The following is a 13028-nucleotide window of genomic DNA, read 5'->3' as shown; positions in this document are numbered from 1 at the left end:
TAAGAGCTACATCCAGTCCCCAGAAACCACTGGGTATTCCACTATGCAATCAAAACCAGATTACAAACACCACACACCAAAGTAATGACCTTGAACCCCTCAGGAACACACTACCTTTGGCAAACCACACCAAGAATGTTGATCTTGAATCCCTCAAGAACACACAACACTCCTTGGCAATACAAATACAGAAATACAGTAATCAAGGAAGAAGGGAATAGAATACACCTGGGTATTACAAAGGATAAAGTTCAGTATTACAACCCAATCCTATTCCACACACTTAAGAATGATCCAAAGCTCTTTCAAATCTTGGAAAAACTGTTTTGATAAACTCTTTCTGTTAATCCAAGATTAGGAGCGTAAGACCACCTTTATATAGACCCACCAAGTGGTCAAAAGCATTTAATAAAGGAGCCAAGTTAGTGTTGAAGATGGTTGCTGCCCCTTCAAGACATGTGTTTAATAAAGACTTTTGTGTACAATTCATGTATATTTACATTTGCTTTAAGAATGTCTTAGATAGAGTTTAGAGGTTGTTTAAGAGTGGGCTTTTTGCTGAGTAACTCACCTCTTAACCACTAACCATGTGATAAGAGCAAGCACAAAATTTCTTAAACTGCTTTTCACATGTTTTACAAAAAAACATGTTTACTGCATAAAAATAAATCTGTTCTTTTCTAAATAAACAGATTCTTTTTTAAACTGATGTCTTGGCTAAGTCTTGTGAAAATTAGATTTTATGCATCAAGTTTTTTGACTAAGTCTTCTACCTTTCAAAACGACTGTGTTTTAAATAGTTAAGCTTTTTCTGTTTTCGTTTTGAAAAATAAATATGTTCATCTGTAAATGAATAGATTCTTTTTGACTCTGGTGCCATGGCTATCTTAAACGGTTTTCAGTTTTGTCCCTGCACCAGAATGGCTGACTAAGTCTCCTCACATAACTAATTCTCTAACTGCTTTTGAAAATAAATCTATTCATTTTATTTTCAATTTGTTCATTTTATAACAGCTTTAACTGTTTTTCAAAAATCTGTTATAGGTTGGTTTTCTATAAAATGGAAACTTGTTTATGAGTTTAATAATCGATCATACATTTGTAAAAACAAGTTTTGCATCAGAGAATTGAGGATTTACAAGGAATTAGCATCTGTTCTTAAAAGATTTCGAAAATCACAAAGTGCTTGTTCTTGTTTGGTTCCAAAAGCTTGGTGAGAGGTGGTGCTACTGTTCTAGCAATCTGTTCTACTGGTTTAAGGCAAATTTTTGCATCCTCAATCAGGTGTAGTCGTTTCACATTTCTTTTCTTGTAAAAGTTTGGTTGTACACTCTTCTTGATAGGGTTTCTTGAAGAGTGTGTGTGTGCTGAAATAGGGTTTTTCAGCAAGTGTACCTAAGTTCTTGTAGGTTTCAAGAACAGTGGGATTTGTGTTTGTTTGAAGTGTGATTTAGTGAATTTCACCTTGGTTTAGGTGAAGACTGGATGTAGCTCAGTTGAGTGAACCAGTATAATTGCCCTGTGTTCATTCTCTCTTAATCTCTACACTTAAATTTCTGCATATGTGTTAAACTGTCAAGAAATAAATATGTTCAATCAATAATAAATCTGTTCTTTCTGGGCTCGGTTCATACTGTTCTTAATTTCTGGAAAAACCGGTTGATTCTGACAAGAACATCTATAATCTGTTAAAAGCCACTGGAACAGGTTGATTGTAATAAATTTCTCAATTAAGTGTCAATCTATCAATTGAACCTTAATCACATGCTTAAAATTGAAGCTTGCTGTTTTGTGATTCACTGTTTTCTTCCTAATATCAGTGTGTGTGTGAATTCCAAATTAATCTGCATAATCTTGTGATTAACTTGACTGTATAAACGTTTTTCAAACACAAACAGTGCCAAAATAAATCTGTTCAATTTCAAATAAATCGATTTATTTTCTGTACACTGTGATAAATACAGATTCTGCGAGAAAGATTTAAAAGATCAATTCACCCCCCCTCTTGAACTTTGGCACTATTAAACCCAACAGTTAGTTAGGATCATTTAAAACATATTAAAACCGCTTAACAGAATTCTGTTAAGGTTTGTAGGCAAACAATCGGTTGTTTTGCCGAAACAATCGATTGTTTTGGTTTGACAGCAAAGTCAACCAAGTTTTTCAAAAACAGCTAAGGTAAAACGACCTGTTGTTTTGAAAAACAACCTATTGAATTTTTGGCTAGCTTTTTTAGAAAACACATCTTTTCAAAAAGTTAAAGATTCAAATGAACTTGGATCATCTTAAGGAGTGAATTAACAAGTTTCAAACAACTAGACAACACACACACACCCAGCAGCAAGGTCATCAAACTTTCCTTTTGGATTTGGAGACATCAAAGCATCTTGTTCAACAATTACATACGGAAAATTCCCTTCAGTGACCAGAGAAGCATTAACCAATACACCACTTAAGTTCTTTTATCATATTATGATTTTTATTATACTTATTATTATTAATAATATAAATATCATTAATTAAAATATAAATAAAAACAAGAAAAAAAATTGAAAAATATAATAGAAAATGTTATTGTGTTAAATATAAATAAATTTATTAACTATACTAAATAATATTAATAATATTAACAATATTTAATAATATTAATAATATTAAAAATATTTAATAATATTAACAATATTTAATAATATTAACAATATTTAATAATATTAAAAATATTAATAATATAAATAATAAAAATGATATTAATAATATTAATAATATTTATATTATTCAAAATATAAATATTATTAATATTAATATAATTTATATTATTAATATTATTCATAATATAAGTATTATTAATATAATTAATATAATTAATATTATTAATATTATTAATATTATTCATAATATAACTATTATTAATATCATTTATATTATTAATGTTATTCATAATATAAATATTATTAAATATAGTTAATATTATTAATATTATTTACTGTAGTTAATAAATTTATTTATATTTAACACAATAATATTTTTTATTATATTTTTCAATTTTTTTTATTGTTTTTTTTATATTTTTATTAATAATATTAGTAATATTTGTATTATTAATAATAAAAATAATAATAATAAGTATAATAAAAATCATAATATGACAAAAGAACTTGTGTGGTGTAGTGGTTAAAGGTTGTTTAGTCACTAAAAAGATTTGCCTTCGAATAAGACATTCAATCTCGTCTAACTACTAATACATTTGTAAGCAATTTTCGAATCAAAATTATGTTTCACCTTGTTTTCTCTTGCAGATAAAAGTAAATGAAAAAAAGGAACAAAGATGTTAAAACGAGTCAAAAAAAATGGACAAAAGTAATTTGGCAAAAAAGGTAGAAATATGTTACAGGAAATATCAAACATAATTCATTTATAACCATGCTAACTACATGAAATAATGATTGTAGAAATATGTTTGTTTATTGAAATAAACTGAAGTGGAACTACATGTTGTTCTGCCGTGAGCGTTGATCATCTTCCATTACCAATGTCAATTAATTCAAGTGCTCTCAAGCTATCATATCCAGTATTTTGTTGGGCACTACTACTATCACCATGCTCATGGGAGCTTTGTGCCTCATGAAGCAAGTATTGACCCTCCAAAAAGTTTTTGCTTGTATTGATCCAAGGGTGTTTCTCTGTAAGCTTTATTCCCTCTAATTCCATTGCCACTTCCTTCATGCTAGGCCTTTCCTCCCCTGTAAGTCTCAGGCACCTAGCAGCAAGAATAGCAACCTCCATAAGCTCTTGCTTGTTTTCTTCATCCAAAATACCCACCTGAAGAACATCAAATAAACGATCCTCTTTCAAGCTACATAGAAAGTGAACCGTGAGACTTCGTTTCTCTTCTGCCCTGTTAAAACAGAAAGGTTTCTCGCCTGTTAGCAGTTCTACAAGCACTACCCCAAAGCTATAGACATCACTCTTTTCAGTCAACTGGCTTGATTGCATGTACTCTGGGTCTAAATACCCAAAGGTTCCCTGCACAATTGTGGCTATTTCAGTTTGGTCAAGAGGAACCAATCTTGAAGCTCCAAAGTCAGACACTTTGGCAATGTAAGTTTCATCCAAGAGTATGTTTGCAGTCTTCACATCTCTATGGATGATGGGTATGGAAGCTGCTGAGTGTAGATATGACAGAGCTGCAGCTGTCTCTGTAGCTATTCTTAGACGCGTTTTCCAAGACACATTGACCACCTCTCCTTGTTTATGTAGATAATCAAAAAGGGTGCCATTGTTAACAAATTCATAAACTAGTAAGGGAACTTCTGTCTCTAGGCAACATCCCAAGAGTTTGACCACGTTCTTGTGATTAATTTGTGAGAGTATAATGACCTCATTAATGAATTGCTCCACCTGGCTCTGATCCACTATTTTTGACTTCTTAATAGCAACAACTTTGTTATTTGAGAGAAGTCCTTTGAAAACTGTACCATAACCTCCTTTACCTATGATTAAGCTCTCATCAAAATTGTTGGTGGCTTTCTTAAGTTGCTCTGCACTGAAAATTGTAGTGGACTGAGATGAGTCTTCCCTAGTGGAGAGTTGTTGTCTCAGAATGATGCCTCCATTCTGCTGAAAGAACTTCTCCTTTAATTTAAGGACTTTCCTTTTCTGGTATATCAAGTACAACCAAGAAACCCCTATAAACAGAGCAATTAATCCTACACCTGCACCTGTTACCAAAAGTATGAATATGAATAAAGTAATTATAAAATACGATAATAATACAACCCTATTTTTTTATAAAATATAATGGTTTGATATCCTTAAAAAATTACTTTATCATTCACTTTAATAATTTAATAATATATATATATATTTTAAAAACAATTAAACTATTAATATATTGATTGTTAACTAAGTGTTTGCTTTATATTTTTTTATAACAAGTTTTTTTTAATGATGGAATGACGTGGATATAGCAGACTTAAAGGTTTTAAGTTGATTATGCAAATTGTCAAAAACTGACATGTAGAATTGTTTGTCAAAATCTTAAAATTAACTTTTAATTAATATTGAATTGTAGTGTAATAAACAATCAAGAGGGTATGAGTGTATTTACAATGTTATGCAAAGCATGAATACCATTATAAAACTTGGCATTAAAGGAAGTTCGGAGCACGTAACAATATTTAAGTTATTCTTTATATTTTAATACTAATTAAAACATATTTTGTGTTGTAGTATTTTATGGAGCTCAACAATTAAATTCAGAAGCAATGGACTATGTGAGGAATGCTTAGGCCACATACATCATTAGATTCTATAACTCCAGTTAATGAATAATATATAGATTTATATATAAGAGTAAATAGGAACATATATTCGTGGATGTGAATGATTTGATTGTTTTGAAAAATGTGTATGTGGTTATTTATAATATTATTGCATATCTGGACAAGATTTTTTAAATGAAAAGATTAATTAAGAGGAGGAAATGCATAAAACAAATTGAACTAAAAAAAATCATCATAACTGTAGTTTATGAATTACTATAGGCGCAGATTATGAACAAAATCGTTGCCTATAATGGTCCATAAATTGCGGTTTTGACTACAAACATAGTCTAAGAGAAAGACCATACAAGAAAAAGATATAGGCGCAATTACAATAATAATCGCTTATACCCTTCTCTAACCTATTAAACAATTATATTATATAAAAAAATATGTATTGATTATTAAAACAATTGTCGTCCACAGTAATAGACTATAATTCATCATCATAATTTATAAGTGAAAACTATAAATGACTTACTCATAAGTTAGTTTTAGTTATTGTAGAGTTATATTAGAAAATTAGATTGTGCTTGCTTGTGCAATTAAAATATTAGTGGCTTAAGGGAAGAAAAAGAAAACTGAAACGAAATTATAATTTGGTTACCAATGACGATCTTGATAAATGGATCAGCCTTCTGCTTTGGGTGGCATCCTCCGCCTTCTTTTGTCCCATTTCCGATTAGTCCGTCAGGACAGAAACATTCAAAAGAGCCAGAAGTTTCTATACAATGATCTTCACTATCGCAATTGTGTTGGTTACGTGCACACTCCGGAATGTCTATAAAGGCCACACAAATAATCAGTTCAAAAGCACGCCGTAAGAAACTCCCTAATTCATTTTCAATGAAAAAGGCTACATAGAAAGTGAACCGTGAGACTTCGTTTCTCTTCTGCCCTGTTAAAACAGAAAGGTTTCTCGCCTGTTAGCAGTTCTACAAGCACTACCCCAAAGCTATAGACATCACTCTTTTCAGTCAACTGGCTTGATTGCATGTACTCTGGGTCTAAATACCCAAAGGTTCCTTGCACAATTGTGGCTATTTCAGTTTGGTCAAGAGGAACCAATCTAGAAGCTCCAAAGTCAGACACTTTGGCAGTGTAAGTTTCATCCAAGAGTATATTTGCAGTCTTCACATCTCTGTGGATGATGGGTATGGAAGCTGCCGAGTGTAGATATGACAAAGCTGCAGCTGTCTCTGTAGCTATCCTTAGACGCGTTTTCCAAGACACATTAACCACCTCTCCTTGGTTATGTAGATAATCAAAAAGGGTACCATTGTTAACAAATTCATAAACCAGTAAGGGAACTTCTATCTCTAGACAACATCCCAAGAGTTTGACCACATTTCTATGATTAATTTGTGAGAGTATAATAACCTCATTAATGAATTGCTCCACCTGACTCTGATCCACTATTTTGGACTTCTTGATAGCAACAACTTTGTTATTTGAGAGAAGTCCTTTGAAAACTGTACCATAACCTCCTTTACCGATGATTAAGCTCTCATCAAAATTGTTGGTGGCTTTCTTAAGTTGCTCTGCACTGAAAATTGTAGCGGACTGAGATGAGTCTTCCCTAGTGGAGAGTTGTTGCCTCAGAATGATGCCTCCATTCTGCTGAAAGAACTTCTCCTTTAATTTGAGGACTTTCCTTTTCTGGTACATCAAGTATAGCCAAGAAACTCCTATAAACAGAGCAATTAATCCTACACCTGCATCTGTTACCAAAAATATAAATATGAATAAAGTAATTATAAAATACAATAATGATATTTTAACAATCCAACTTTTTTTTATAAAATATAATAGTTTGATATACTTAAACACTAAAACATTTTTTTTTATAAAAACTACCATGTGTTATGCAACATTATAAAACTTGACATCTTAGCTAAACTCACACCTTAAATTTTAACAATCATTTGTCATCATATGAAAAAAGTATTATGAAAAAAAAAGAAAAAAAATTCCAAGCAAATATGGGGACTATGCCAAAGCTCATAAAATAAAATATAAGAAAAACGATACTTAAGTAATCTATATCTATTAATAAAGAATTCTAAGAAGAGATTACATGGAACCTTTTTATATCAATGGAATTGTTTTCTATGAATAAAACTTAAGTTAGCAAGCTTGTCGGCACAAACATTGTCTTTACAAAAAAATATATTAATATTTTAAGTAAAAACAATTAAACTATTAAATATTGATTGTTAAATAAGTGTTTCTTTTGTAATTCATTTTTATATAATCACACAACTTATTTTATTAATTTTGTATTGAATAACCATTTTGTTAAGAGAACAGAATGATAACTATCTTTTAATATTAGAATATCTAATAAAAATATAAATTAAATTATTGAATAAAAAATGAACAAAATAAGTTATGGGAAAGTAATATTAAAAAATTAGATTGTGAAAATATCACCAAGGCTTGTGCAATTGAAATATTAGTGGCTTAAGGGAAGAAAAAGAAAACTGAAACGAAATTATAATTTGGTTACCAATGACGATCTTGATAAATGGATCAGCCTTCTGCTTTGGGTGGCATCCTCCGCCTTCTTTTGTCCCATTTCCGATTAGTCCGTCAGGACAGAAACATTCAAAAGAGCCAGAAGTTTCTATACAATGATCTTCACTATCGCAATTGTGTTTATTCCTTGTACACTCCGGAAAGTCTACAAAGGCCACATAAATGACCAGTTCAAAAGCACGCCGTAAGAAACTCCCTAATCCATTTTCTAGGAAAAAAATTGCTTAAACTAATGAGTACCTTTCGTTTGATTCTAATTATAATATAACTTATTATGTCATTCATGAAATCACTAAAGAGACTTATAAGTCAACCCGTCATGCTATATATATTTCAATGGCCAGCTGTTTGAGCACACTGAGGTGACGTGACCATCTTTATTGTATTAAAAATTAGCATATTCAAAATGAGTCATTTGGGTTGATTAGGATAGGTTGAGAAAAAATTGTAAGTTAATTTTAGTTCAGAAAACGTCTTAAATTTGTCTGAATGTAGAATCAATGTTATCATAATGAACTGATAAATGAATGAATTACCTTGGCAACCATGGAGAAGGTATGGGTTTCCCTCAAAGCCTGGATTACATTTGCATCGGTAACCATATTCATTGGGCGAGTTCTCACAGGAGCTATTAGCACTCTTGCATGCATAATCTGCTGTATGCATAGAAGCGTCGCACGTGTCGTTTCCTACACTCCAATCCATGACCATGGGTGCCATAGTGAAGTTGATGCCCTTCAAATGATCGACGGAGAAACTGTAGTTGCCATTTTTTACCACAAAGGAGTATCCACACTTGTTGAAATCGGAAGTGGAATTGAAATTGTTGAAGCTGTATGCTCGCAAGCTAATATTCTTCATCCCAGGAGGAATGTCGACCTGGCAACACCCTATGCCCGGACAGTTTCCGCTTCTCTGCATGCTTTCAACGCTCTCTAAGCTGTCGCATCTCGTCAAGCACCCCGTTGAAGATGTTGTACCGTTGCGAAAACTGTTGAGATAGCCGTAAGTGTCGCACCCTACGCTTACGAACTTGTTGTCTTCACTAGAAATTGTGAAAGCCGGTGATCTGAGACTGGGGCGGTTACCTTGCGATTCGTTTTTGCAAACCTTGGAGATGAACATGAGCATGTCTATTTTACCAGCGAGGCTTATGTTAATAATTTGGGCGTTACCTTGGCCGCGATATAAGGTTGAGTTTCTGCATGTAAGCTCCAATTCTTTCTCCTGAAAACAGTTATGACCGGTGACCGATGAATTGCCGATGCCAAATGGATACGGAATTGATGAAACACTTCCGCAGGAGTCCTGGCAGCCGGGCAGGGCTTGGCTGGCTGCTGCTAAAGCCATCAGTAACAGCACGGTCAGTCTGGTCAGATGCTTTTGCGTCTCCTTAATTCTCATTCTTGTTATATATGTGCTCAATACCACTTTCGATTCTATTTATAGCTAAGAGAGGAATATAGATTGACCGGGCCAGCTCTTTCATAGAGTTACGGCTATAATAATTTCAAAATAAAAAATTTGTCTTACATTATAAAAAACATAACACTAATTAACCTAAATTAAAAATAAAAATTTAGGAAAGAATGAGTTTTTACATGGATTTTAAATACAAGTGGAGAAAATTTACGAAAATAATGCATTGGTTTGATATTACTGAAAGAAACCTATTTTAAGTTGTCTTTTATAAATATAAGTTCAACCTCATATTTGATTATCTAATTGAAGTCTTGTTTTCCCACAACGACTTTCATGTTGATGGTATACAAACACGACTTTGTTTAATTTAATTATCTGATTTTTAAAAAAAATTATAAATAAAGACATGACACGATTAAAATGAAGTTAGGGTTGAAGCTGAAGTTATGCAGGGAGGAAAACCTTCTATTATGGAACTTTAGCTAAAGTCATGCCAGGAAGTCTCGAGTTTAGTGTTGTTGGTATTTATGAGGGTAACACGACTTGCTTCATTATTGTTTGTATTTTTTTCTTTTAAATGATGAAGTTTGGAAGTGCATGTGTTTATATAAATGTTTTCTGATTAACTTTAACATATGAAAGTTAAATTGTTTATTTTATGTATTTATATATATATATTTTTTTTATTACTTTGTTGGAGATCTCACATCGATTAGAGATGAGGACAATTGATTATATATAAGTGGGTGCAAACCTCACCTCATGAGTCGGTTTTATGGGGTTGAGTTAGGCTTAAAGTTCACTTTGTAATATGGTATCAAAGCTATTTTTATAAAAAGTATGGGTTTCCTCCTGGCTACAAATTCACCAATTGGACATTCCAAACCAATAATATAATTACTTTTTTTTATCAGCAATGAATTAATAGAATAAAAATCAACAAAGCAAATCAAGATTAAGTGACACACCACTTAACTCAAGAATCTTAAACTATTTAAGTAGCCCCTACCCAAACAAAATTGGTTTTGCAAAAAACAGCAAACCAAAAACTTGATGGCTATCTAGCCACTAGAATTTTAACAATCTAAAAACTTGAAATCTAGCTAGCTCCCTACCCATTGCAGCAATACCAAACCTTGTGCACTACATTTTATTGTCAAAGTGAGGCACGACCTCTGCTGCTAGTCTACTTCCAAAAGCTACAAAAATCTTCGCACATCCTCATCTTTTAAGCACCAATAGCTGGTCAACTAACCACACAAAACGTGCAAGAAACTGCATAACGTTGACCAGCATTGACAATATTTGGACATGGGCTTATAGGTCAGATTTTTGCCTAGCAGAACATTCATCATATCTTTCAACCATAAACAAGCTTTGAATCGCCTTTGCCGTGACTTCAGTTGGATCTGCAAACAACTAACTACTAGCTCTCTAAGAGCATTAGTAGCACTAATCTCAGAAACATCACGACAACAAAACTAAAAAAGTTTACAGCTGTAATTTACGAGACTTCTTCCTATTAAAACAAACCCCTCCTTCTTCATCTTCTCTTCCGGATAGATTTCATACATTCTGTAGGATTTATGCACCAGCGGGTGTATGTAAATTCAGTTAGATTCTCTTTGCTGGTAAGCCACGTCCACGTCTTTAGTTGAGCCAAAGTGAAGATTTCAACCCTAAATCCCAAACCAATAATATGATTACTACTGACACTTTTTTTGAGTTTTTTCCTAAAGAATAGGATGTAAAGGGGATTCAACTTACATCACAGCAGTGCCAATTCCTGACCAACATTTTGCGTTAGCAAAACCTTGAGGATCCTATCCCTCACACTCAAATTAATCAAGTCGGCACCTTCTCTGCGGATGAAATCCCCAATACTAAGCAATCTTCAACAAGTAAGTTTCTCTCTTCACTGTCTGCTATAAAAGAATCTTGGATTATTGATTATGGTGTCACGGTCATGTTTACCACAATTTGAACGTTTTTACTACTTATACTACAATTAAACATGTCTTAATTAGTCTTAAAAAGGGCCAAACTAACAAAGTCCAATAACTTAAAAAAAAAACTAAATATGTTAACATACTTTGTGTTTATTTTATTGTTTTGATTATTTATGTATTTATAAAAAATAAGAGGTAAGTTAGGAATTGAAATTAAAATTAAAATTGATAATTAGTACTATTACAATAGGGAAATAATTTATTTATGAGAGATCGTGCCATAAGGTACTCTTCTTTTTTGTCGTCTACGTCTTCTTTGAGGGTTATGTTTGGTAGATGCGTGAGGAAGTAAAGTTGAATTTTTAGTATTGTCTTTGTCTTTGTCGTTTTGACCATAACCATCAAGTCCTTGTGAGAGCATTGTAAGCTAATAATAGTCCATGAATGATACAAGATTGTTGCAAATGGAGGTGTCCATGTGAAAGTTGCAAAGATAGTTGATAACTAGAAAAAAGATACAGTAGAGAAGGAAAAGTGTTGTATATGGATGGAACTCGTTAATAGAGAGAGTGAGAAGACATGTGGTGATGATAATCCATGTATTCAAACATTAGATGTTGTTAAAGATTGGACTAACCAAATGATTAATCATATACATTATTAGAAAATCATCAAATTAAAACAAAAATGATTAATTGATATATTGACTAAATTAGATACTATTTTAAAAATTAAAAAAATTGTTAATATTTAAATTAATTTATATTATTAATAAATAATTTTTAAATTAATATCTATTAATTACCAAGATAACTATTAATTATGTTAAAATTTTAGTAACTAATTACAACGTGAACAAATATTAGTTATAAAAACAATATGGAAGTGAAATGCAGCCTCACTTTATTAAGGTTTTATAAAGTTTAATGAATTCTTCACCATAGTTGTGGCAGAGCAAGTTTCTATTACTTTTTATTATTTTCAAATTTACACATGGCGTAAACGTGGATGAAGAATAAATAAAAGTGAGAAGAAACATAATAGCCAAAGAATGAAACCTGGTCCAAAGGTAAAAAATACAAAACTAATAAAACTTAAGTTGAATTAAAGAAATTGTAGACATGAAAACATAAAAAAAAAAGACAAAATTCCCATCCATATGCTTTAAAAGTACCCAGAGACTTGGCATTCATATGGTTTATCAGAATATATACTTTGACATGTCAACACATGACAGTTAAAACATCACACACATGTTCATCTTTCCATGATAAATTCTTTTATATGATTATTTTAATTGGAAATTGACATGTTGATACACTGCATATATTATAAATCTATTTGATTAATTCTTTTTGACTTGTTCTGATCTTTGACAAAGGATACATATGTATCCATTAGGTTCATATTTATAACTAATACTGTACCTTTTAACATAAGATTATCATGTAGATGGCTGAAAAAAAATATTGATGTATCCACTGGGTTACCAAATAATTAAATATTTCCATTATTATTGTTTTATATTATTGTATGACAATTTTTTATTATTAACAATTTAAATATGTTTAATTTTACATCTGTTAATTCTTGGCAGAGACTTAACCGCTTAGTCAATATTCGTCATTTTTCTTATCATGATATATGTTTTTGATGAAAACATAATAGTTAAACTTGGATACATATTTTATTTTAATTGAATTTTAAATTTCAGTCCTGTTTAAATTAATTTCCACTAACTTTAAAGCAAATGAATAGGTCCTTATCAAGTTACATGTCTGGAGGAGAATTGATAGTT

At 31.5% G+C, this 13028-nt stretch overlaps 1 protein-coding gene across 2 annotated transcripts; it reads right to left on the bottom strand.

Moving 5' to 3' along the window:
• Positions 1 to 3388: 3388 nt before the first annotated feature.
• Positions 3389 to 9268, bottom strand: LOC137813469 (putative wall-associated receptor kinase-like 16). 2 transcript variants are annotated; one of them, XM_068615742.1, is made up of 3 exons: positions 8396 to 9249; positions 5929 to 6102; positions 3389 to 4718 (listed from the first exon to the last, which is right to left on the bottom strand). In XM_068615742.1, exons 1-3 carry the CDS (start codon positions 9207 to 9209, stop codon positions 3514 to 3516), a joined length of 2193 nt encoding a protein of 730 aa, XP_068471843.1. In that variant the 5' UTR covers positions 9210 to 9249; the 3' UTR covers positions 3389 to 3513. The 2 variants fall into 2 exon arrangements, with proteins under 2 accessions (XP_068471843.1, XP_068471842.1); XM_068615741.1 differs by lacking the exon at positions 3389 to 4718 and adding an exon at positions 7831 to 8004 and having other exon boundaries at positions 5929 to 7042; positions 8396 to 9268.
• Positions 9269 to 13028: the final 3760 nt, after the last annotated feature.

The sequence above is a fragment of the Phaseolus vulgaris genome, chromosome 1 (assembly GCF_000499845.2).
Source record: "Phaseolus vulgaris cultivar G19833 chromosome 1, P. vulgaris v2.0, whole genome shotgun sequence".
Lineage (NCBI taxonomy): Eukaryota > Viridiplantae > Streptophyta > Magnoliopsida > Fabales > Fabaceae > Phaseolus > Phaseolus vulgaris.
This window is presented reverse-complemented; position numbering and strand designations above follow the sequence as displayed.

Bases quoted from the DNA above. Each gene is read 5' to 3' on its own strand.
- LOC137813469 (XM_068615742.1), bottom strand. From the start codon at position 9,209: ATGGCTTTAGCAGCAGCCAGCCAAGCCCTGCCCGGCTGCCAGGACTCC. The intron at 6,103-8,395 runs GTAATTCATTCA...TGGCCTTTATAG, and splicing joins CCTTCTCCATGGTTGCCAAG to ACATTCCGGAGTGTGCACGT. The intron at 4,719-5,928 runs GTAACCAAATTA...TTTTGGTAACAG, and splicing joins ATTTATCAAGATCGTCATTG to GTGCAGGTGTAGGATTAATT.